The sequence below is a fragment of the Chrysemys picta genome, chromosome 20, assembly GCF_011386835.1.
Source record: "Chrysemys picta bellii isolate R12L10 chromosome 20, ASM1138683v2, whole genome shotgun sequence".
Taxonomy (NCBI): domain Eukaryota; kingdom Metazoa; phylum Chordata; order Testudines; family Emydidae; genus Chrysemys; species Chrysemys picta.
Window position 1 is genome coordinate 14,531,781 of NC_088810.1, and position 25,709 is coordinate 14,557,489.

The 25,709-nt window shown below is 61.7% G+C and overlaps 1 protein-coding gene across 1 annotated transcript; it reads right to left on the reverse strand.

Annotated features, from left to right (window-relative positions):
- Positions 1-2,316: 2,316 nt before the first annotated feature.
- PCP4L1 (Purkinje cell protein 4 like 1) lies at positions 2,317-22,264 on the reverse strand. The gene is made up of 3 exons (XM_005293827.4): positions 21,438-22,264; positions 8,439-8,493; positions 2,317-4,912 (listed from the first exon to the last, which is right to left on the reverse strand). The coding sequence occupies exons 1-3, from the start codon at positions 21,444-21,446 to the stop codon at positions 4,767-4,769; spliced, it is 210 nt and encodes a 69-aa protein (XP_005293884.1). The 5' UTR covers positions 21,447-22,264; the 3' UTR covers positions 2,317-4,766.
- Positions 22,265-25,709: the final 3,445 nt, after the last annotated feature.

Below are 25,709 nucleotides of genomic sequence, written 5' to 3' on the forward strand. Positions count from 1 at the left end.
CCAGGAGCCTAATTATGGTTCCACTGCAGCCAGCATGGCTTGGGCTGCCCCACCCCCCAACACCCTGCCAGCCGCGGGCTGGACATTCACTCCTTATCGGTTCACACAGGTGTCCCATCTACTCGTCGGGCTGGTGGCTGGGGGACATGACACACTGGTGCTAAGTGGAGCACCCCTCCCCCTGTGCAGAATGAGTCTGGTATGGGCCGCTCGAGCCGGGGCTGGGTTGGATCTTACAGCAATCCTGTGGTGTGTGTGCGCACAGAAGCATGTGGCTGGGGGGAGGTGTGTGCATGCCCATGTGTGGGTGCGCTGTGTGGTAGGAGATAAGTGTACATGTACAGGGATGGGGGGGGGGGTCATTGCAGGGGTGTCCAGGCATGTGTGTGTGCACACGTGTGCTCCAGGCAGGTGTGTGCATGTCAAGGTGGGCATGTGCACAGTGAAATACATGGTGGTGGGGGTGTAAGGAGGGGGGAGGTGCGGCATGTGCCGGGGAGACACATGCAATGCAGGGCGCTGGCTCTCGCCCTGGGAAGGGTTTGGCTCAGACATGCTCTGGACAGGTCTGGGCTAAGCAAGCAGGCCGAGCGTTGACCAAACACGACTTTAAGCAGGACGTGGCACGGTGGCGACAGGGCAGGTGCTGTTTGCTGACGTTAGCTGGTTGCGGGTAACCAGGGGCAGGGCTGGGCCATTGCAGAGCTGTTTTCCCAGGCATACCCTCCGCCCCTGGAGGAGCCCGGACTCGGGCGTTTCTCAGGGGATTTCCCCTGTCTCTCCACCCAATCTGCTCCAGCCAATGCAGCGCAATTGGCACCATTGGCCGGGCACGCCCTGTCCCCCTTCACTGACTGCATGCAACAGTGGGCAAACTGACAGAAAGCACCTGAAATGTTCACCCAGGCCACCATCTGGGGTGGGGTGGGGTGGACATGACGGGAAGGAAGCGTCTGGCTGCTATGCCAGGCGTTGGGAGAAAGTAAAACATAGGGCCTGGCACTACCACTGAGGCTTTGAAAATGGCTTATAAATGGGGGCACGTGTAACACAGGGGCAAACCGCAGTCAGGCTGGATCATGACGTGCCCAGTGTCACCCAGCGAGTCAATCGTAGAGTCAGGCCTGGAACCAGGAACCCACCATGTTAGGCAGGCAGCTCCCGCAGCACGTTTGGAGGCGTAAGGAAGTAGGAGCTTGGATGTTAATCCTGTGAGGGGCAGGAGCACGGGCCAGGAGTTGCATGGCCCAGGGCAGCCTCTGTGACCAGCCCAGTCTGTGCCTCAGTTTCCCCTTTGCACTGGGGTAACACAGCACTCACAGCACAGCTGGTTCAAACCATTGCCCGTCACAGGTGCGCCTGGCTCCCCCGCACAGGCTTGTGGGTGTTGTGCTTGTGCTACAAGGCACATCAGTCCTAGTGTGGTGACAGCCCCTGTCATAACAGCATGGCTGCTCGTCCAAGTATGGCAGGCACTAGCTGCTACACCCCAGGGACGGCCCAAGGGACGATGAGCCCCATGCCGCTCCTGCTTCTCCAGGCCCTGCCTCGGGCAGCCACCTACCCCAGTGCTAAGGGACTGTGGGGCTATTATGCCCACAGGCCAGAGAAACTCTCAGCATGCACAATGTCCCGGGGCTGCCTGTCCAGCCGGGCAAAGGGCCCTGGCGATGGGCCTGCATCTCTTCCCCTTGGCAGGGGACACAGATGGCCTGTGTCCCAGGAACCAATGCAGAGGGGTGAGCTGGGAGCGTGGCACCGGGCCATGCCAGCAGAGCACCGCTCTACAGGTAGCACCGAGGGGTTCTGTGTGGCCCAAAGCTAGGTGGTTCTGGGGATGCGGTGCCCTTGGTCGCTAGCGGGACGTCTACATTGCAACAAAACCCACCCGGCAGCGGTGCCGCTGAGCGCTTGGCTCTGCAGCTGGGCTCACGCCAGGGCACTAAAGCTGGCAGGGTAGCTGTGCCCAAGCGAGGTGGCACTCGGGCTCTGCACCCCACGGCGAGGGGTGGGCTCCAGAGGGAGCGGGAGCATCTATGCTATTATTGGTGGCCTAATACGAGCCCCAGGCTGGGCTCTGAGACCCGCCGTGGTGTTGATTTCCCCTCAGTGGCTGGGTCCCATCCAGAGCCCGGCTCCACCTGTGGGTTTTACTTCCCATGGCCTCAGCCTGGACCAGCAGCGACTGGGCCCCTTGCTGGGGTCCCAGCATGGCCGTGGTCATGACAACCTAGCCAGCCCAAGCGACTCACCCTGCCACTGCCCGGCCTCTATGAGCCGGCCCCAGCACCAACACAAACCACGCGCCAGGCCGCCCACTGTTCCCAGACGTTTTATTACGTAAACATGCTAAAAGAGCCAGTCCTCGCAGCAGCTGTGTCCGCCCTGCGGGCCGCATCGTCCCCCCAGCGCTACGGCCAGGGGACGGTGCGGCCTGGCCCCTCCAATCGCGCACAGCTGCACAGCGCTCCCTGGTGCTCGGGCTGCAGCTCCTGGCGGGCTGGGGGTGGAGGCGGGTTGAATCCAATGCTGGGGAACACCGAGGCCTTACAGTGCTGGGGGGCTGTGCCAGCAGCAGGAGGCACAGCAGTGGGACGGTGTCAGCCCAACGCTTGAGAGGGGCACGGGTGGAGGGGGACAGGCAGCTGAGACGCTGCATGGACTGGGGCCCTGGAAGGGGGGGAGGGGAGCACCTAGGACTCCTGCCTAAGCTGGGGGGGACTCAGTGCCTCTCTTAATTGGGGGGGATGGGGTGCAGTGCCATGGGCTCCCAGTGCCTGGAGCTCCCCTCTGCTAGCCCCACTGGGGAATGCCACCCCCTCCAGCTCTGGCTCACTTGTTCCTTTCTCCCTGTCCAGCCCTCATCTCCGACCCACCAACCCCCTCACTCCGGCTGCCTTCTGCTACCTCCTCCTGCTCACAGCTGTGCCCTGCTCCCCAATCCCTAGCACCCCAGTGCCCTCCCCCTCCCCACACCTTGGCACCCAGCCATGCTCATTGCGCTCAGGAGTCTCCATTGTTCCCAATGGGGGACAGGGGTCTCCACTGTTCCCAGTCGGGGGGGGATCCCCATTGTTCCCAGTGGGGGAGGGGAAGGGAGTTCCCATTGTTCCCAGTAGAGGGGTATCCCCATTGTTCTAATTGGGGGACAGGAGGTCTCCATCATTCACAGTGGGGGGATGGGGATCTCCATTGTTCCCAGTCGCGGGGGGGGAGCCCCCCATTGTTCTCAATGGGGGACAGGGGTCTCCACTGTTCCCAGTCGGGGGGGGGATCCCCATTGTTCCCAGTGGGGGAGGGAAAGAGAGTTCCCATTGTTCCCAGTAGGGGGGTATCCCCATTGTTCTAATTGGGGGGACAGGAGCTCTCCATCATTCACAGTGGGGGGATGGGGATCTCCATTATTCCCAGTCGCGGGGGGGAGCCCCCCCATTGTTCTCAATGGGGGACAGAGGTCTCCACTGTTCCCAGTTTGGGGGGGGAGTCCCCATTGTTCTCTGTGTGGGAAGGGATCCCCACTGTGCCCCAATGGGGGAGGGCATTTCCACTCGGGGGGAGTCCCCCTTGTTCGCAGTGGGGAGGGTTCTCCAAGGAGCCGGTGTGAACACACCGTGTGCTCGCTACGTGGGGCTCAGAGCAGGAGCTCCCCACCTGGCCAAAGCAGATCAAAGCCTGGCTCCTGCTCCCCAGCAGGGCCTGGACATTCCCCCACCCCCACCCCACAGTCACCTCTGTCCACGGCTCCAGGCAACACCAGCCCAGGGGAGGGGTCACCAGCTGCCTCCGGCCCCCATGTTCTCTAAGAAAATCCTGGAGGGAAAGGTGACCTTGCCCCTCTCCTGGCCCCAGACCCCCTCCCCTGCCTGGCCCTGGGGGAGCCTAGACATTTGGTGGGGCCTGCCCTGTTTATCTGCAATTCAGGCCTGGTCCCACGGGACTGGGGGGCATCCTGCAGCACACACACCCCACCTAGGGCCCTTCCCCCTCCTGGCCTGGCCATAGGCCCTGTCCTCCACCCACTAGCCCTGCCTGCCCCTCGTGGTCCTGGGTCTACTCAGCTCTGATCCCCCGCATCTGGCTTTATGGCCCTTCCCCTCCCCCTGCATGGCTCTGGGCCACTTCCCGACCCTCTCCTTGGCTCTGTACCCCCACCCCCCATCTGGTCCTGGGCCTCTGGCTGTCCCAGTCAGGGTCCCTGGTGGGAGTGGGTGGCCCCATGGGCTGGGGTTGATGGGAAGCTGCTCAGGATGGGGGTGTAGGGGAGCTAAGGGGCAGCCCCCCCCTTAGGTCAGGGTGGGGTGGCTCAGGGGTGTCCACTCAGGATGGGGGGTGCTCAAGAGCAGAACCCCTCATGCCAGGAGTTGGTTTAGCCAGGGCTAATGGGCAGTTATGTCCGACTGGCTCTGAATTCCAGCCCAGGACTCTCCCAGGGCTGCCCCTACCCTGGCCCGAGGCCCCCAGGAGGCACTGTCCAGCCTGGGGCCCGTGGCCCCTTCATGGCTTTCTGAGGATGGCACCAGGAGCCTGCCGTGCCGACATCATGGCTATAAGAAGAGGACGCCCCGCTTTCCCAGGCAGGAGCTCGGCATGTGGGTGCAGCTGGGTCTGGGGAGCCCCTCGTCCCCCGAAACCAGGTACATAGAACGTGCAAAATACCAACAGCCCAAGCTGGGCTGGGCAGGGCAGGAGCGAGCAAACACGGGGCGAACCGGGCTGTGCTGGCAGAGGGGGGATGGGGGACGGTGGGGACGGGGTGGCAGAGCTGCTCAGGGGCTGGGGTCCTTTTTCCGTTTCTGGAAGCGACGGAACTTGCCCTGGATGGCAAGCGCTGCCTTCTCAGTCTCGGGCGCGTTCAGGTCGATGTCTATCTCCTCCTCCTCCTCCTCCACCTTCTTGGTGTTCCCGGCTTTGGCTGCAGGGAGAACCAGCTGGCAGTCACCCCTGCGGCTCCACGGGGGCCCACTCCGCTCCGGGCAGCAGGGGGCACTGGCCTGCAACTCCTGCCGGGGCACTGGCCTGCAACTCCTGCCAACATCCAGCCCCCCACAGGACCAGCCCCCCCACTGCCCAGGGTCCCCCAAAACTCTGGGTGCAGTACGCAGTCCCCCACCCCACTCCACTCCCATGGGCTTTGCCTCCCCTATCCACGTCCTTGATCTTGCTCAGTTAGTGCTGATGAGTGCCAAATAATACACAGCGGGAAAGTTGATGTATACACTAGTGGGGTCTAAATTAGCTACTTCCACCCCCGCAGGAGGTCTTGGCGTCCCCTCGGACAGTTCTCTGGAAACATCCACTCCCCGGGCATCAGCGCTCCCGTGGCTAAGGTAGGTGGGGACCTACCGCCACCAGGCTGCTCCCAGGAGGTTAGAGCGGCAGTGTGGGCCAGGTGATAGCTTTTCTTGCACCCACTTCTGCTGGCGAAAGAGACAAGCTGCCAGCTCCACAGAGCTCTTCTTCAGGGCTGGGAAAGGTCCTCAGAGCTCGGCCTTCCTCTCTCCCCAGCAGCAGTGGGTCTAACAACAGATATTACCTCAGCCCCCTTGTCTCTCTAGAAATATCAGAACACCACTACAGCAATCCCGGGGGTCCCCACACTTGAATAGTGGGTCCAGTTCCAGTCATCTCAACAAGGAAATGGTGCAACTGGGAAAGGTTCAGAGAAGGGCAGCAAAGGTGATCAAGGGTCTGGAACGGCTTCCAGCCGAGGAGAGATGACAAAGATTAGCACTGTTCAGCTCAGTAAAGACACGACTAAGGGGGACCTGATAGAGTCTAGAAAATCATGACTGGTGTCTAGGGAAATGTTATTTTACCCCTTCACACAATGAGCAGACACAAGGTTTAATACAAACAAGAGGAACAACGCACAACTAACGTGTGGAACTCATTGCCAGGGGATGTAGTGACAGCCAAAAGTATAGCTGGACTTGCAAAAGAACTGGCTAAGTTCCTAGAGGATAGGTCCATCAGCAGCTATAAGCCAAGACAGTCAGGGACACATCCCTGTGCCTGAGGCGACCCAAACCCCTGACTGGCAGAAGGGGAAGACAGGGTGGATCTCTCAGTAATTGCCCTATTCTGTCCACATCCCCTGAAGCTCTGGCTGGCCACGGGTACAGACAGGCTACTGGGCTAGATGGAGCACGGTGTGACCTACGGTCGCTGTTCTCATTGTCCCCCAGGAGAGGCACTCCAGTCCCCCAACCCAACCTTCTCCGGCAGCTGCCTGTGCCGAGGGCATGGGCAGTGTCCCCCTCCCTGGCTCCTGGATGGGTAGGGGGGAGGCCCAGTGGGGACCCAGGACACAGCCATGCCCCAGCAGCCCGGGATGGTGGGGCATGCAGGCCAGGTGGAGGGACGCTGGGGGCAGCTCCCCATGGTGTGTGGGGGAGGGCATGCTGCAGGCTGGCACAGACAGGAGAGCGAGTGCGAACATGGCAGCTACAGGCCCCACAGCCCCAGCTTCAGGGGCCATGCGCTCGTCCTAGCGATTTCCCTGCGGAGCACTGAGGGCCCGGGTCAGGCTCTGGCATTCCACATTCCCCTGACTATTGCCGAGCACTTAATGAGGCAAAGCAGGGGCAGGGCAGCAGCCAGGAGAGAGGGTTCTTCCCCGGGGTGAAAGAAAACCAAGGGAGAGCCGGGGCTGTAAGCCCCCACTTCCCACCCTCCTGTGCCTGCCTCCAGTCCAAGCCAGGTGCAGCTGGCGGGGAGACTGCGCCGGTGCCACCCTGCAGAGTGTGTCCACTGGACGGCAAATGGACCCAACGCTTCCATGGCAGGCGCATGGAGTCAGGGGGAGGGGATGCCTCTGCCCCTTCGCCCCATGGACGGATCTGCTAGGCACGGGCAGCCAGGCACGTTCGCTGCTGAGCCCTCATGCCATCAGTACAGACGCCAGGGGGGAGGTGGGTGCCCGGGGCAGGAGCTGGGGGAGCGGGGGAAGAGCGCGGTTAGACAGGTGCCCGGGGCGGGTGCCTGGGGCAGGAGCCGGGGGGGGGCAGTTAGGTAGGTGCCCGGGGCAGGAGCCGGCGGGGCGGGTAGGGGGAAGCGGGTGCCCGGGGCAGGAGCCGGGGGGGGGGGGGGGCGGAAGCACGGTTAGACGAGTGCCCGGGGCAGCAGCCTGTAGCATTGCCTGTGGAGAGCTAACAGCATCGTTGCAGCTACATTCCCCTCCCCACAGGCTGCCTTCCGCGACCTGGCCTACGTGGGGTGGGGCAGCCTGAAGGCAGCTCCTGCCCTGCAGGGAGCCCTCTGGGGGGCATGCTGGGGGGTTGCAGACATGGCTGATGCCCAAGCGCTGGCATGTTGACAGGGAGCTCTGTGCTGGGCGATGGAGCCCACCCCATGTCACCGCAGCTATGTCTGCGCTGGGAATACTGGGAGCCAGCTCCATGGGTGGCAGTGGCCTGGCTGGCTTAGACAAGACAGCAGTAAGACCGGCTGATCCCAGTCCCGCTGCCGCACCGTGGGGAGCTGCTCGCTGGCCCCCTGAGGACACAGGCTGGGGAAGCCAGGGGCAGCTCTGTCTTCTCCAAGGGAACAGGAGTCCCTGCAGCACTACACTGGGAATTGCCGTCCTCTTTCAATCCAGCTTTGCCCCAGGCCAATCAGAGGAGAGTCCTGGGGTGTTTGGGGGGGGCAGGGTGTCCCTCTTTCTGATGTATTGGATCTCTGGAAACACCCCACTGGGGCACAGGGCTTGAGGGATGGGAGTAGCCAGAGGAGCTGAAAGCCTGTGGGGTCGGTGCAGTTTGGCTGCATGTGCCGTGGTGCGGGGACGTAGCATCCAGTGGTAACATTGCAGGCCAAGCTGTGCCAAGGGACACTGCGGCACGGGAATGAGGGCAGGGCAGGTGACTCCTGCATGGCGCTGGACAGGTTCAAGTTGTTGCTCTGGGAATTTCCTTACTCTTGGAGAAAGCGTTTGTCAGAGCCCTGCCCAGGGGGAAGCCACAGATTGTTATGTCCGCTTATGGGGCTCTGTGCCAGGGCAGAGTCCTACCAGCGAGTTTCTAGACCCTGCCAAGGCCTACGCTTTACAAGGACGGGGCATCATCTCACCCCCAAGGGAGGTTAACTTCTGCCCAATGCTTCTCCGCACCCAGGTGACCGCAGGGCTGACGGGTTTCAAAGGCCTGACCTCGAACAGCTGCTCCCCTGTAATGAAACTGGTTCTGTCTCCAGCTAGATGCCCTGGGCCAACCCCCGACATAGACACGCTGGCGTACAGCCGTCGAGGTGATGCCCAGCCATGGTGCCAGCGACACGGACTCAGGAATGGGAGAGGGCTCATAGGCACTAGCACTGGATGGAAGTTGTTCATACACCTCCCCCAGGCCTGTGCACAGCGGCAAACTCTCCACCAGCCCCCTTCCCCCCCATTCTCTCCCCCCCCCCCCCGTGAGCCACAGCAGTGCAGCCTCTTCACTCACCTTTCTCCTCACGGCTGGGAGCCTGGCTGGGGGCTGGGGACTCATTGGAGCTGAGCTGCAAGAGGAGAGAAGGCGCCTATTAGCACACGCTGTGCACAGCCAGGCTCTCTGGCACCCTGGCATTACCCGCCCCTGCACACAGCTGCCATGGCTGCCAGCCAGCGGCACACACCAGGGGGTTTGGGGTAACAGCTGCTGGAGAGGGGGGAGTGGATCATGCAGCCAGCAGAGGGGACCGTGGATCACAGCCTGTGGGGGCCACCCCAGTCTGTGTTTTCTAATCAGAGCCTGAGAGCTCCCTGCCTCTGCTGTAATTATCCTCTAGCAGTCCTGGTTGTGGAGGGCTTCACCCGCAGTGTGCCTGGAGGACTCAGGCAGCTTGGCCAAGCAGCAGAGCCTGCACACACACAGCAGCTGGATGCACTGTGCATCCATCCTGCAGCTGAGACGCAAACTGGAACCTGCCCCATCAGCTCCCCATACGCAGCTGCTCAAATAGCAGGACCAATAGGCAGCTTCCTCCAGGCCAGGCAGGTAGTGGGGAGATGGTCCCAGCCGGGAGCGCCCCCTGGCTGTGCCAGTAGGGGGCGCACTGAGCCAGTCCCAGCCGGGAGCGCCCCCTGGCTGTGCCAGTAGGGGGCGCACTGAGCTCATCCGAGCTAGGCACACTCCCTAGCTATGCTGGTAGGGGGCACACAGAGTCAGTCACTTCCCCATGAAGCGAGGGGCCCAGCATTCCCCAGTAACCTGCAGTTCTCTTTCCACCAACCTGCCTCAGCCCAGAAGGGATCTGGCCTCCCCAGGCCTCGCCCTCTCTGCTGAGGCAGCCAGCTGTGAAGGTGGGAATGGGACGGGGCTCTGCCGCAGCTGGGCTCCTCAGGCCCCAAAATGAGATAAACCAGGGGGTTTTGAATGAAGATACAGCCCCCTTTGGACATCTCCGACGTAGTCTGTGGACCACAGGTTGAAAGCCACTGCACCAGAACAACGGAACAGACTGCCTGGGGAGGTCATGGAAACTCCTTCACTGGAGGTTTTCAAAAGGTGGCTGGAGCCATCTGTCTTAGGTGGTCTGCAGACCCTGGGGGACCGCAGACTATGCCAGGGATTTCTAAAGGGGGCCACATCTCCATTCAAAATATTTTAGGGGTCTGCAAATGAAAAAAAGGTTGAAAACCACTGCACTGTGTCCTTACCATTAGGAAGTTTTTCCTGAGATTTCATCTAAATCTGCTGTGCTGTAGTTTTAACCCATTGCCTCTTGTCCTGCCCCCCGCAGCAGGAGAACAACTTTTTTCCATCTTTTTTATGGCAGCCTTTCAAGTATTTGAAGACAGCTATCATGTTTCCCCATAATCTCCTTTTCCAAACTAAACATACCCAGTTCCTTCAGCCTGTGCTCAGATGGTTTGCATTCCATCCCTCTGATCATCTTTGTCACTTGCCTCTGGATCCTTTCCAGTTTCTCTACATTGGTGACCAAAGCTGGATCCACTACTCCAGCTGAGGCCTAACCAGCGCTGAGTAGAGCAGTTCTATCACTTCCCGTGGCTTGCATGCTATGCTTCTGTTAATGCAACATAAAATTGCATTTGATTTTTTTGCAACAGTTTTGCATTGCTGACCCCTGTGGAGTTTGTGATCCACCACAACTCCCAGATCCTTCTCAGCAGTGCTGCTGCCAAGCCAGGTATCCCCCCAGGCCAGATTTGTGCATTTGCTTTTTCTTCCCTAAGCACAACACCTTACATTTGTCTTTGTTTAATTTCAGTCTGTTGTCTATAGCCCAGATCTCCAATTTATCAAGATCCCTCTGCATTTTAGCTCTAGCCTCCTAAGGCCTTGGCTACACTTACCCGGTAGTTCGGCGGCGAGCGATCGAACTTCTGGGTTCGACTTATCGCGTCTAGTCTGGACGCGATAAGTCGAACCCGGAAGTGCTCGCCGTCGACTGTGGTACTCCAGCTCGGCGAGAGGAGTACCGCGGAGTCGACGGGGGAGCCTGCCTGCCGCGTGTGGACCAAGGTAAGTTCGAACTAAGGTACTTCGAACTTCAGCTACATTATTCACGTAGCTGAAGTTGCGTACCTTAGTTCGAATTAGGGGGGTAGTGTAGACCTGGCCTAAGTGTTTGCCACCCCTGCCAGCTTTGTCTCAGCTTTGATCCGTGTGCTCTCAATTCCTACAACCAGGTCATTAATACAGATGTTAAACACCAGACCCAGAACAGATCCCCGTGGAACCCCACTTGAGAGCTCCCTCCAATCTGACACCATTCCAGTAATAGCTGCGCTTTGTTTGCAGTCATTTAACCAATTACGTATCCACTTAATGGTCGTTCCGCCAAGCCCGCATTTCTCCAGTCATGTGGGACAGTGTCACCAGCCTTGCTGAAGTCCAGGTATATTACTCCCACCGCGTTCCCCCATCCACCCTGTGTGGAAAGCTCTGGGGTGGGGGGTGGCCCCACTGCTTAGAGCCACCCTGCCCCCTGTTTGCCATTCACAAACACAGCTTCCCTAGGGGTAAATAACACCAGTGACAGAGACAGAAAGAGTGGATGGTCCCATGCACCTCAGTGGGGGGCTCCCTCCCCACCCCCACAGGAGGCTCTGGCTGAGGCCAGAGGCAGGAGCACAGTGGTCCCCAGCTAGCCACCCTGGGGCCTAGGTGGGGGCCTATATGGCAGCCCCTCCCCCTCTGACACCAAATGGGGCCATGGACCTGGACACTGGGATCCCGAGTGTCTGGAGCAGAGGGACAGAGACAGGTGGGGCGTGAGCAGACAGAGCCCCAGGGGGCTGTCAGAGAGAGAGGAGACCAAATCGGCAGGGACATGATCCACAACCATGCCCAAGAGCAGCAGTAGCCTGGAGCTGTGGGACTCCCCTGGGGGTTCCCCCCCCCCCCCATCTGCTTGAGACCTGGGCTCCCGCCCTGCCCCGCATCAGACACAGGCTCCTCCTGCAGGGACCCCAAGCTGCTTGCTCTGTGGGAACCAGCCTGGTCGCTGCCCTTCTCCCAGGACCTGATGCTGCAGTGCCCCCCCCCCCCCCCCCCAGCACAGCCCCGCTCCCCAGGACAGGATGCTGCAGCCTGGGCCTCTCCCCTCCCATCTGGCAGGATGCTGTGTGGCTACAGCAGCTGGTTGTTTAGTGCTCCCTTGGGGGGGGGGGGGCGGTTGTGATAAATGAAGCCGTTAACTCCCACTGTGCAAATGCCAGCAGCACTGTGGAGGCAGAGCCAGAACACAGCCCTGAGCGCAGCCCACAGGGTCAGGGTGGGGGGGAACCGCCCCTGGGGCAGGGGCAGGCTGTCTCTAAGGCTCCTGGCTGGGCACCGCTCCCTGTATAATCTCCTGAGGTGGTGGAGCTGCAGCTCATCCCCCCGCACTAATGGCTGGGGCAGGATCTGTCCTTCCACCCTGCCCCTCCCTTGTGGCTGACAGTGCTGCCCTGTCATGTGCAGGACCAGGGCTGGAGGGGTGGGAGGTGAAACAAGGACGGGGATTAGCTGGAGCCCTGGCATGCGGCCCAAGGGGAACCCTGGGGCTATGGGCGAGACTGGGGTACCCTCTCCCCCACTGCTCTGCCTCTGACTGGAGCCCAGTGCTGGGGCACTGCGTGCAGGGCCAGACCCCGCCTCCCCTCCCCCGCTCCACTCACCAGGCCCATTTCTAATCCCCTTAGCAATCTCACTATTGGCTTTGATCTCGTTAGACACCCGGCTCCCACCTGCCTCCGCGGCTTTGCGCACAGGGTCACGTGGCAGGAGGTCCGTCTCTGTCCGTCTGTCCACCCCCCTCCACCCGGCCTCGCTCCTGGGGGCACTGACATCATAGCAACCCTCTGATTTCTAAGGGTGCTTAAACCTGCCTGTGCACCCCTGGAAGCCTGCCCATCCCCCTTTCATCCCCCCACAGCGGCAGTAGGGTCCCTACATGACCTTCATTGACCCCCAAAGTCTACACTGCTCCCCACAGTGCCCCCTGCAGGGAGGGGCAGGTGCCTCAGCTCATGGGGAAAAAGCAGCAGCAAGTGGCTCCCCTTTGTTTTCAGGGCATATCCTTCCCCCTTCCCAGAAAGGGCTCACGGAGGAGTTTGGTTCCACTCCATTGTGACTCTCCCCGGGGCACAAGCTGGCGGCTCCGCGCAGCAACTGGCTTTTTGTTGCCTGTGACGGGCTCCCATTGCTCACACAGCCCCTTGCTGAGATAACTACCAGCCTCTGCACCGCCTGGGGCCCGACCCTGTTGCCTGCCCCACGGCACGGAGCGAGGGACAGCTGCACCCCGCCACTAGGCAGCAAAGGAGCCCTCCCTGCAGGCTGGGCTGCAGTGCATGAACCGCTCCTGGTCCTGCCAAGGGAGCAGGGTGGGGTCAGTGTGGGGCTCCCACCCCTGGCCAGGGGCTCGTGGAGCAGGGCAGCCCCTGATGGGTCCCTACTGGCAGAGACAGCCCTGCCTGGGAAGATGGGGATCCCAGCCATGTTCTGCAGCTGCCTGGGCTAAGGGACCACGCCTGTTAGTGCTAACTGGAGCGCCTCTCACCCCAGAGGGGCCTGAGCACCACAGGGGCATCGTGTGGGGCCATCCAGGTGTCGTGCAGAACTCCCCGACCGAGACCATGCCCCCCCCCACACACACACAGATCACACTGACTGAGATCAGGGCCCCCTTGGTGCCAGACAGGCCCCCCGACCGAGACATCCCTGACCTAGTGCTGGGTGCCCCATGGCACCATACAGACACCCCACCTGCCAAGATTGGGACCTCTCAGGGCACCAGGCCCTGCACAAAGACCCAGCGAGAGCCAGTCCCTTTGATGAAGAGCTCAGAGGCCAATAGAGGAAACAGACTCAGGGCCATTCCCCACCTGAGACAGAGGGGAAGGCGCTGCCCCAGTTCACACTGAAGCCCATGGTCTCCTCCATGCCTGTGTGGCCCTTTATCCATGGGAGGACACTGCTGGCCAGAGGTGCCCTAGACCAGTGGTCCAGCCATCCCAGTGCCCTCTCAGAGATGGCACCATATGCCACATGCATTGCTATCCCTTGGTGAAACTCCCTTCCTGACCGCTGGCTATCCCTGCCCTGAAATCTGCAGCACACGAGCCCTACTGTCCCTGCAGCTCCCCACGGCATGGATGGATCCAGTGCAGAATTTTCCCCATGCCCAGGGGCGCTTCGGCTCACCCTGTGGCCATGTGAGATGGGCCCAAGCAGGCCCAGTGCTCAGCCTAGTTCCCAGGGCCTTGCCTCGGTAGCCCACAGCTCTGCCTGTAACAGAGCACTTCGGAGGCAGAGCCAGCCCTGGAGAAGGGCAGCCGGCGGGAGGTAGCAGAGGAACCAGCAATGCTGCTCCTGGGCATAAGAGCCCTCCTTGGCTGCGTGTCTGGGCTGCCCCAGAAAAAGGGGCCCAATCCTGATGGAGGCAGCAGAGTCCTGAGCTGCTGTGAGCACGTGTAAGGGCCAAACGACCGTAACAACCCTTTGTCCGGCTCTGAAACCTGTCCTGACACGGCCCCAGGGCCCTGACATCAAAGCTGCCCTTATATGGGAAAAGGGCCCGTGCGCTGCCAGCCCCTTGGCATGGTGGATGCAGCATCCAAGACAAACAGTCCCAGGGAGAAGGGGAGGCCAAGAAGGGATGGGGCAGGGTGACAGGGGTCCCGCCGCTCTGCTGACAAGCTCAGCAGAGAGCCCAGACCTGGAGATGCAGGGGTGCCAGCCTCCTCCCCCTGGGCACCATGCCCACTGCTCCCTGCAGGCCAGGGAAGCAGCACACCGCTCGGCCAATAAGCCGCTCAGCATGAGAAAATCCCCCCTCCCAGGACAGGCTTCCTAATTACCCTAAAAGCCAGAGCGCACCAGGCTGCCAGCTACTGACAGATAACCCCCCTCCCAGCGCTCGGCTCCCCACTCCAGGAGCCGCACCGCCCCATGCCCTCCCCAGCACCGCATGGCTGGCTCTTCATTATCCCCTTAGCTTCCCTCCCTCCCCCTCCCCCCCCGCCCCACTCCAGTCTGTCACTCACTGGGCCGGGTTTCACCTCCCCTGGCCCAGATCAGCCTCTCAGCGCTGCCCCCAAAGCGCTCCTGGCTCGGATGTATTTTTCCGCAAGACGGATTGCTGCAGTTAGAGGCTGCCAGTTCCCCCCTCCTCCCCCCACGTGCAGCACAGCCGGCTTCCCCTGCGCTGGGGACGTGCTGCACTACCTGCCTGGGATTTTCCATCTCAGACTCGGCTCAGTCACGGAACCACTGTCTGGAGCCATTTATTCTAGGTGATTAAAGACAGCTGTGTGCTTCCCAGCGCTCCCACTACACCGGGCACGCAGTGAGCTGTGCTGGGCCCGGAGTAGCTGGGAGTTCCCCCCCATGGCCACTGCTCCTGCCTCACCCTCTACAGCGCCCCCTGCTGGGAGAGGAAGGGGCTGGAGTAACCATGAGCTCCCCACACAGCCAGAGCTCCTGCCTCGCTCCCCACGGCACCCCCAACTTTTTGCTCAACTCTGAATTTGGGTTTTTGCTCTGCATCGGTTGCTAAGGCAACCCCTGATGATCCATCCCATAATGGTCTCAAGCCCAAAGCATGTGCGCTTGTAACCTCCCAGGGAGAAGCTCTTATGAGGCCGCAAGCTCTTCCTGGGTTGCCCATGGGGATCAACTCAGTGCAGGCCAGTCTGAGCACAGGGCCACGGGGGACAGGGGGCCCAGGCCTGAGCTCGGGGCCTGCTGGGCAGGAGCGGGGTGTCAGGGCACCCAGGGAAGGGTGGCTCTGTGAGAGAAGATGGAGGGAGGTCTGCAGCCCCTCGTTTTAGCACTGCCCAGGGCTCCCCCCCGGGGGAAGTTCCTTGTCATTTCACAGGGGCCTGGGACACTGCAGGAGCTGCTCTGTCCCCAGCTCATGGGGGGAGCACTCTGCTGCTCCCCCCATGCAGCCACCCCCTCCATGACTCCATCTCCCTTTTGCCCTCCCCCCAAAACTCCCCTCCCACCCGCTGCCAGCCCCTGCTGGGGGAGAGCTGAGTCCGTCCAGGCAGCCTCCCGCCCTGGGGGGGGGAGGGGCTGGGAACAGGAAGCCCCCCCCCCCCCCCCAAGAGTTTGCAGCTGCCCATCACTGGTGCTCTCACACCATCAGGGCCCTGGCCCCTGCTCCAAAGCCCAGGTCCTGCCACTTGTGCCAGAGGAGAACTCGCTACCCACCTGCTTCGACAGACTGCCACGGCCTAGAAATGCCTTGTGCCCAGCAGAGCAAAGAGAAGGGGCACTGCCCCAGGAGACAGGAGGGGCACTGGCTTTGGGCACCCCACAATGCCCTCCTGTTCCGCCCTCGCCAGGCTGGGCGCTGCAGGGCTGGGCCAAGGCTACTGGGGCTCATGCCAGGGGCTCACAGCCTGCAACAGGCAGCGTCTTACCCCATTTGTCCAATTCCCTGCCCAGGCCCACTACAAACCCCCTTTGGCACCAGCCCCTGGCTGGTGACTGCACACCATGGAGCAGCTCTGAGCCCTCAGCCAGGGGGCAATGGGGACAGACATGCCAGCCAACATCAGCCTGAACATCAGCTAGAAACGGGCCTCAGGAGACCCAAGCGCCAGGCTCGTGCCCCAATCACTAGAAGACCCTCCCTCCCTTCCTGATCTAGACCAGGCTTGACCACAGCTAGCCAGGAGGAGCAAGGGCATGCCAGGGGCTTTTCACCCCTGTTCATGGGGTGCTGCAGGGAGCGGGGCGGGAGTGCTGGCTGTGGGGGGCGCTCCAGGCTACACCAGTCCCAGCCTTTCCTAGCAGGGGACAATGTCTGTACAAGGTCTCTCCAAAGAGACCCCCAAGAGAGACCCATGCTGATCAGCATGCAGGACGCCACCCCAAACGCGGGGGAAGGTGGCGTGGGAGCAGCACGGGGGGAGCTTTGAACCCTCTTTATGAGCCCGACGGGGGGTGGGGGTGACAGGAACTGTGCATGTGCCGGTTGCCATGGAGATGGGCTCCAGCAGGTAACACCAGGGGCCCCTTTCACTCTGCTCACCTGGGCCTATATGGGCAGCCCCCTCCCCAGCACACCCTGTGAAGCCTGGAGAGCCCACCAGTGCTGGGGGGCACCAGGCACTGGAGTCTGAATCTCAGCGCTGGATCTGGAGCGATTACCTGCTACTCTGCCGGCTCCCAACACCACAGTTCCTGCGCAGCCCTTCAGATCAGCCCTGCCTGCCCCCAGGGCCTGGGGTATGAGCGGGGGCTCTGTACAACACCCTTCCACCGCCCCCCCCAACACACACACACACTGCTGAGCCATTGCTATGTACCTCTCGGCTGCTCCACCCCAGAGGCAGCTGCATGCCCATGGTGCTGCAGTATGGACAGAGCTGTTGGGACGTAGCATCCTGCCCAAAGGCCCCCTTGCCAGTGCTGTAACACAGCCCCAGCCACCCAGCATGGTCACTAGGTCACTTAGAGCCAGGCAGAGCTTCACACAGCGGTGGTGACGGAGTGCCCGTCCTGCTGCCCCAACAGCAGAGGGAGCTCTCACATGTGCCAAGGGAGCATCTCTGGCATCAGTGAGCAGTGCGGGGCCTATGACACACAAGGGACAGTTCTGATTCCATCCATGGCCAGACCCAGACACATGCCACTTCATGCCCACAGAAGTGAAGTCCTCACGCTTCCGAGTGCAGAGACACCCATTGCCCCAGATTCAGCCTGATGCAAGCTGGCAGAGCCGTTACTGGAGCCATTCCTGGCACATCTTCCACACTGAGCCGAGGCCCAGGCAGCACCAGGGCTGCATCGTCAGCAACTCGGCCAGCAGGAGGGAGACCGGCCACAGCCGCAGAGCTCAAGGCTGGAACCACTGGATCCAGTTGGCCCCATGTCTCAGGCTGCTTCGCCCCAGGGGGTTGGCTCAGGACATTCCCCAAATAGCTGGGACAGTTGGGAGATTCTCCCTTCCAAGGGTTTCCTCTTCCCTCTGTCCCACTCGCATTCAGGGTAGGGGAGCAAGCCCACAGGTATGCCCAGCCTGGAGAGTCCACAGGGGAGGGGACAGCCAACCTGTCACAGCCAGGGACACCACCACAGGGAAAGAATGAGCCAATCACAGCCAGCGCGCAAGACCCCTCTGAGGGAGTGACTCTCAGTCCCATGGGGGAGCCGCTCAGAGCCCCAAGTACATGCTGTGCTTCCCCTCACTGGGTCTCCCCCCGCTTATGGCAGCTTTGGCACCTGTGGAGGCGGCCGAGCTGAGCCACAAAGGGGACAGGAGGCACCGGGCAAGGTAATCCCAACCCTCAGCCCCACCATGCCTGCCCTCCACACCCCCTTCTCTGCCACTGCCCCACACTCCTGACCCACAGCCCCTAGCCTGGGGCTCTACACCCCCAGCTCTGCCAGCACCCCTCAATCCTGACCCACAGCCCCTAGCCTGCCCTCCACACCCCCTTCTCAGCCACTGCCCCACACTCCTGACCCACAGCCCCTAGCCTGGAGCTCTACACCCCCAGCTCTGCCAGCGCCCCTCAATCCTGACCCACAGCCCCTTGCTATCCCGGCCCTGGGTTCCCCTCCCCACTGCTCTGCCAGTGCCCCTCAGTCCCGACCCAGAGCTCCGTGGGCTCCTCCAGTGAAGGCTGCTGGCTCAGCCATGGCAGAGAAGTTAATGGGGCAGAACAGGTGAGCTGCGGAGGAACATGGCATTCAAACAGGGTTCAAAAGAGAACTAGATAGGTTCATGGAGGATAGGTCCATCGATGGCGATTAGCCAGGATGGGCAGGGATGGTGTCCCTAGCCTCTGTTTGCCTGAAGCTGGGAATGGATGACAGGGGATGGATCACTTGATGATCACCTGTTCTGTTCACTCTCTCTGGGGCACTGGCCGCTGTCAGGAGACCGGATACTGGGCTAGATGGACCTTTGGTCTGACCCAGTATGAATGCTCTTATGTTCTTCCTCCTTGCCCCATCCCAGAGTAGCGGCTCCCCCAGACACACACTGCCCCAGACAGGAGGAGGGAGGCCCCGCCTGTTCCCTTCAGGGCTGTGGCTGTGGTCGGAACAGCAGTGGTCCAGACAGCAAGTGGGGCCAGGGGGCGCACTGTATGGCAGGGTTCACCCATCAAGCTGTGGGGACCAGGCTCTGAGCAGCCCAGGGATCAGCAGGTTAGGGTTAGTCAGGGAAGCATCCCATCTGTGGGAGAGGGGGTGTCTGCCCTGTAGCAGGGAGTGGGAGGAGCTGGAATAGCTGGGGTCAGAGCTGGAGCAGGGCCAAACTCCATTTGTGGCCAGGAGACATGTCACCTGTGACTGGGGGCTCTGATCTGAGGGGGGGGGGGCAAGAGAGAGAGACTGATTGGGAGACCTACACAGGCAGTTGCTCCAAACCCAGCCCTCCAGTGCCCTCACCCCCCCCACACACACACCCTTCTGTCACCACCACACCCCCCCACTGTCAGGGGCTCTCCCTAGGCAATGCCAGCTCCTGCACCTGTTACCACTGCCCTCTCTTACATGCTCAGCCCTGCTCCCCCAGGTCACCGGCTCCGCACTGTTAACAGCTGATGGAGATTCTCCTGCAGCTCAGGCTTCGGAGCCTGGGTTTTTGGAGCAGGGTGGTGGCGCTCCGGGCCCCTCTCACTGCACCACACAGCTCACAGACAGGGCGCATGTACAGGCAGCTGGGAAGTCCCTGTGGCCAACGCATGAAAGAAAGACCCTGAGACACGAGGAAGGGAGTGAACTTGCTGCCCACCCACAGCACCTGCCACGCAGTGCGTGGCAGGGGAGTCCGAGAGCTTATGGGGCAAAGCTTCAGCTTGCAGGGAGGCACCATGCTCCACCCCCCAGCAGAGGAGCAGCCGCCCAGCAAGGGGGCTCACACAGCGCAAGGGACGGAGAACCCAGGTGTCCTGACAACAACCCTTGCTTGAGCCCCTCCCTGCTGCATGATGACACAGGGACAGGCCCCAGCGCCAGCCTGGAGGGATCCAGGCATTTTGGGACACCTCTGTTTGTTCCTAGCCAGTCGCCAGAGACAGGAGTGAGTGCTCCATCCCCTGGGAGGCACCGTTGTGCTGCTCCCTCCTCCACAGCGACAGGCACCTGGGATTTGGTGAACACACAGCTGGGAAGCAGCCTGCCGCCGCTTGAGGGGCAGCCGCTAGTGGGGCTGGAGCAGTCAGCTGGTGTAGGAGAGCCTGGCACATTGGGGTCAGGTAGTGCAGTGGGTCAGGCAGAGGCTCAAAGCTGCAACTTGACTTCAGCAGGACCCTACACAAGCTTCCTACAGGAGACCTTAATACCCTTGCCTGCCAGGAGCTTCTGGGGGCCCCATGCCAATGGGCAGAGCTGGGTCCGAAAGCCAAACCCTGGGGCTCGCACTCTGGGTGCATGTATCTGTCCATCCATCCCTCTCCCCTCCTCGGACGGTCTCTTTAGAGACACAGCATAGCCTGGAACTCTGGATTCATGTTTTGTTGCGTGGATGGATGGTAGGAGAGAGATCACTTGATCATTACCTGTTAGGTTCACAGTAAGGCCATTCTTACGTTCTTACGTCTCCACAGAGAGAAGCTCTGCGAACAAAGCCAGGAACAGACCCAGACCCGCTTCCATCCAGGGCCCCGGAGACTGTCACTACAGGGTGCTCTTTGCCAGGCCCTTGGCCATGCCTGGGTCATGACGGCTCCCAACACCGCTGGCACTAACTGGCTGCATTTGCTGCCCAGGGCTGTATGAGCCTCCTCTGCCCCTAGGACGGGATGAGCTTATCTGCCCCCAGCATGGTCATCCCAGCACCCCTGGATTCTGAGCACTGCACACTTGCTCCCAGCCTGGCTGCTCTCGCCTCCCCAGAAGAGGGCATGGGGCTCCCTCCCAAGGTCCCTCCCTCTGTACCTTCCCATCGTGTGCACCTTTTCCTGGCACTGGGCGGAGGCCGGCCAGCCCAGGGCTGCCTCTGCAGTTACTGCCCTCAAGGGAGCCCTGCAGAGTGACGTCAGTCTCATGCTCCCCCCCCACCCCCAACGAGTGTCAGCCCAGCAGTGCTCAGCTGCGGCTGGGAGAGCCCAGCTGGGGTGGCGCCAGGCTGGGGTACCAGGGCATCCCCAGCAGCTCCAGACTGGTGCTAAACTTCGACTTAAGCTGGAGCAGAGCTGCCCCAAGAGTGGCCGAGCCTGGGACCAGCAGGACTTTCACACTGAGCGCCAGAGCCAGGAACACAGAGCCCAGGGCTGGCTCCACCTGGACCAAGCACCCCGGTCGCCAGGATACCACTAATCACACTTGCAGCTGTGGGTGGGTGGGGGAGGGGTGTTACCGGCCGAGGGTGTAGCTGGGATGGGAGGTCACCTCCCCACTGCATCCTCACCACGTGCAGCACAGTCAGGGCACAGCAGGCTTTGGGTGCTGGATTCCCCAGGCCCCCAGCCACCCACAGGGACTCCTCCATCAGGGGACAGAGCCCGAGCAGTGAAGGGAGGGACACCCCAGGGTCTCAGAAGGGCTGTGCTCTACCCAGCCCGCTTCTGAGTGCCCAGCATCCAGCCATATGATTAGCAGCCTTTCCTCAGGGCTTCACTGTCACCCACATCCCACCAGGCAGGGGAGACCTGGGGCCAGCCACCCCTCAGTGCCCACCTCTATTCCCCCTGGGGCACACTCAGCCCCTGCAAGGGGGCACAGACACCAGCCGGGGAGGAGCCTGTCTCCAAGAGTGGGGCCAAAGCCCCAGAGCCATGGGGCCATGGTGATGCTAAGGGGACCAGGGCTGAGCCAGGTCGCCCCCAGTGGGGTGTGGGCAAGGGGGGGGGCAGCCCCTTGGAGGCGGTTCCCCCGCCCCTCGGCCAGCCAGCTGGGAAAGTGTCACCAGCCCCCGACTCCAGCATCTCTGGAGCCAGCCCGCGGAGCTGAGCACGGGTGCCCGTCGGGGGGCGGGGGTCCCCCGGCTCTCCCCAGCCGGGCTCCCCGCGGCCCCTCCGCCCATCGCCCGGCCCAGAACCTCACCTGGCTCATGGCGCTGCGCGGGGCGGGCCTGGTGGGGACGCTACGCGGCGATCGCGGCTCCGCGGGTCTGGAGCCGGCTGCGCCCTCGCCGCCTTTATAGCATATGGCCGGACCCCGCGCGGCGCCCGACTGACAGCCCCGGGCAGCCAATGGGGGAGCGCAGCGCTCTGCTGCATTTCCAAACTAGGCTAAGGCGGGCCGAGAGTAAACAGGAGCGGGGAGGGAGGGGGACTGCGCTGCGCCCAGGCAGCTGGAGGGGGCGGCAGGGGGTCTCCGATGCGCCCAGGCAGCTGGGGAGGGGAGGCAGGGGGTCTGGGCTGCGTCCAGGTAGCTGGGGTGAGGCTGAGGACTGTGGGGGTGGGGGGCTGCGCCCAGGCAGCTGGGTGGGGGGGCTGGGACCGGAGGGGGGCTGCGCAGGCAGGTGCCTCTCGGCGGGGTCAGCCCACCCCACTCCCCTCTCCATAGGCCGCCCGGGCCCCCGTTCTTGGGATCTGGCCGTGCCCTGTCCCCGCACGGGATCCCTTCCCCTGGGCTCCTGCCGGGCTGCCCCCGGCACAGCCCTCGGGCTCCCTGGAGTGCAGGCTCCGGAGCGCCCCAGCTAGGGGTCTCCGGGAGCGGCTGGCGCCGTTACATAACCCTTGGGTACCAGCCCCTGGCTGCTGCCCCGGCCCTGCCCCGCAGGAAGCGGCTGAGCGGAGACAGAGATCCCCGCCGGGGCTTTTCCAGCCCGCGCAGGGTCCCTCTGCGCCTCCGCTTCCTTCCTGCTTCTTGGCACCGCCCGGAACCCGCCGATCTCCCGTGTGTAGGCAGCCCTGAGGGGAGACCCCCCTAACCGCCCCCATCTAGCAACGGGGCGCCCCTCTAGCCCTCCGGGACTCCCGCAGCGCTGGGGAGAACCAACCCTCACACAGACCCTGCGCTCCGGGCCGGGTTATCGGCCCCTGTGCAGCGCGGAAATGGAGCTGAGTAACTTGTTCAAGGTCAGGCAGCGAGTGAGAGCTGGGAATTGAACCCAGGAGTCCTGGTGCCCGCGCCCCCCGCACTCCCTTCTATCACACTCCCTCCCAGAGCTGGGCATGGAACCCACGAGTCCCTGGCTCTAACCTGCCAAGGAGGATGCCAGGGGTTCTGTGGGCACGTGGCTCCTGTTTGTCTTTCCAGTTGTTCCCTGGGACTCCCATGGGTGCTAGGACTGGAAATAACATGGCACCTCTGGGTAGGGTGACCAGATGTCCCGATTTTATAGGGACAGTCCCGATTTTTGGGTCTTTTTCTTATATAGGCTCCTATTACCCCCCACCCCCGTCCCGATTTTTCACACTTGCTGTCTGGTCACCCTACCTCTGGGCTTCCCTAAGACAGTGATGAAATCTAGTGAAATCCAGAGGCTCTGACCAGCCCATCTCACCAGCTTCAATGCCAGCTCTCAGGCAGTAGCCCTTCTGCATAGATCCTGCTCTGGATCAATGAACTCTGCACAGGTGCCAGCTAGAACCTCAGTTGCAACCGTGTGTCATCCTCAGGCAGTTCTCGCCAACAGGAGCTCCAGCACCCACTCACCCAGGGGCAGACCTAATGCACCGGCTGAATGTGTGAGAGCGTGGCGCCCCCTAGCGGCCAGTACCGATAACAACCTCCGCTAACAGGGTTACCCGTTTAGCTCAAACTACAGGGCCAGCAGGTTCAATCCCTGCTCCTGCCCGGACCGGTTTCATATGTGCTCTGTGAGGTGATTAACCTCCTAGTTACTGAGCTCAAATGTAACACTACAGAAAACAAAGTGTGTCAGCCTGGAGTACAGGACCCTTTACAGGGGTGCTCCAGAGAGTGGGGAGCAGAAAGTAGAGCCCCATGCTGCTGTCCTGAGGTGGGAATCTAATTTCTGACAGCAGGGGCTGCCCTTCTGCAAGAGGGGGAAGCAATGGAGCCCTGGATCCGGCTGCTATGACATCCCCTGTCCTGAGACAGCCCTGCTTTGGGTCCCCTGGGAGGGGGGGTCTTCACCACGTGGATGGTGTGAACCCCACAAGGAGGAGCCAGGATGCTAAGAGAGGCTGTAGGCTGAATTGAGTGGAGCTGCCCTCAGGGGATTCCCAATCTCCCCTGCTGCCCAGCAAACTTTGTTCCTGTGGCCTCTGTGTGGGCTGTCCAGGGCTGAGCCTGGCAGTGCTGTCCTGGCTCCTGCTCCCAGGTAGCACTCGCTCACCCATATGGATGTGGCTAAGTGGTGTCTGGCTTCGGATGCTGCTTTTGCCTCATGTTTAATTTAAGGCAGAAGCTGCAGCTGATAAAGAATTCATGCAGCGGCACTGAGGTCAGGGAAGGTGCCGAGGTTCCCATTGACAGCAGCAGGCCACTGGGCTCCCTGCTAGTGCCAGCGCCACACACCCTGTCTTGCCCCTCTGCCATGTTCTAGCTTGGAGCTGCCAGGCAGAGGTGCTTGGCATGGTGGATGCCCAGCCTTGGCCCCGCCACTCCCGCTGGGGCACCGGGCTTGCCCATAGACAACAGGCTTTGTGCTGCTCCTCCCAGCCACTTGCCCTTCCCCTCCTCTCTGAGCTCACAGCGGTCATAGCTTCAGATCCCATGGTGTCCCATCCAGTCCCTCCACAGGCCTGGGGCCAGGCAGGATTGTCCCTAGAGTTCTGCCCCAGACAGCACTGGGTCTGCCAGCCCTTCCCTTGGGGAGCGCTAGGGGGATTTCCAGTCCTGCCCTGGGCAGGCCCCAATGCCCAGCCCAGCTCCGGCCCCTGCGCCCAGCCCAGCTCCCCCTGCCTAGGGCAGGCCCTAATGCTCAACCCCAGCCTGGGCCTCGTGGGAGCTGACCTGCAGCACAGGCTCACCCCATGGTACACACAGCACAGTGACTTCAAACTGACCATCACATTCACACTTGGATCAACAATCAACACTGACTGTCCTCCTACAAAGTGATACACATGAGCTCACTCTGGGGCTGAAACACACTCACTGGGTCTCTCTCACACACACACTGGGACTGACACACACACACTGAAGCTGACACACTCACTGGGGCTGACACACTCAGGCTGACACACCCATGCTCTGGGGCTCACACACACACTCACTAGGGCTGACACACACACACAGAGGAAAAGACCGAGTCACCCTGGGGCCTCCCACAGGCAGCGCTGTCTGCCCTCCTGGAGCTGCACACCCCATCCAGGTGAACCTGGGGACAGAGAGCTTGGCCACCAAGACCAGCAGGGCCAAACCTCCCCATGAGCCAGCTCCCTGAGTCAGTGAAAGTCCAGCCCTGCCCCATAGCTGGAGGGCTTTGGTCCTGCCTACTCTGCCAGCAGCTCCCCATTCCCTCTCCAGTCAGGCATGCTCATTCCTGGCACTGCCTGAACACACACACACACACACACACACACACACGCTGCACCTCTGTATTCATACGCACACTGCACTTGTACATACATTCATACCACACGCACACCCCAACACACTCATTCACAGAACAATCACTTACTGTCTCTGCTTATCAGCCCTTCGCACTCCTACGCAGCATCTCCCTCCTCTGAGGGTCTCAGAGCACTGGGCATGCAAATGCTAATGAGCTGTGTGCCTCATCCTCTTGGCTCGATGTGGGACCCCTCTGTGCCTCAGTTTCCCCTCTGTGGCGGGGATAATGCCCCGAGGGCTGGGAAGGTAAATCCATTCATGTCTGCAGAGGCACTGAGCTCCCCAGATGGAGATGCCAGTGTCCCATGCCTGCTGGGTGAGGGGTCTCCGTGGCTTTGGGCTGGCTGTGACAGATGCCCCTGCGTCTGCACGCAGTGCCCCACCACCGCTGCCCAGGCAGGTAGCACCCACCATGTGCCCGGCCTTAGCCATTCCGGGGGGCGGGGGGAGGGCTGGCTGCCCCAGTGGCTCCTTCGCTGCTGCAGCAATCCAGGCTTCGTGGCCTTTCCCCAGCAAAAGCGGAGTCCCAGGGGCCCGTGCGGCAGGGGAGGGGGCAGGACAGAATGGGACTGTCATGGGAAAATAAAGACATCCTGTTCCAAACTGTGGTCCTGGCCTGAGCCATTGCGTCGAGGACAGGGGGAGCCAGGCAGAGTGGAACGGCCCTGAGCGGCTCAGTGCAGATTAATGAAGCTTTTCAAAGTTTCATTAGCAGGAAATCGGTCTTGATCGCCCAGGGATTGGAGCATTAATCAGGGCAGCCAGAGTTTGCTCTGCGCAGTTCTCTCCAGTGCTGGCAGAGCATTGGGTGGGAGCTGGAGCAGGACCCTTCTCGGGGATGCT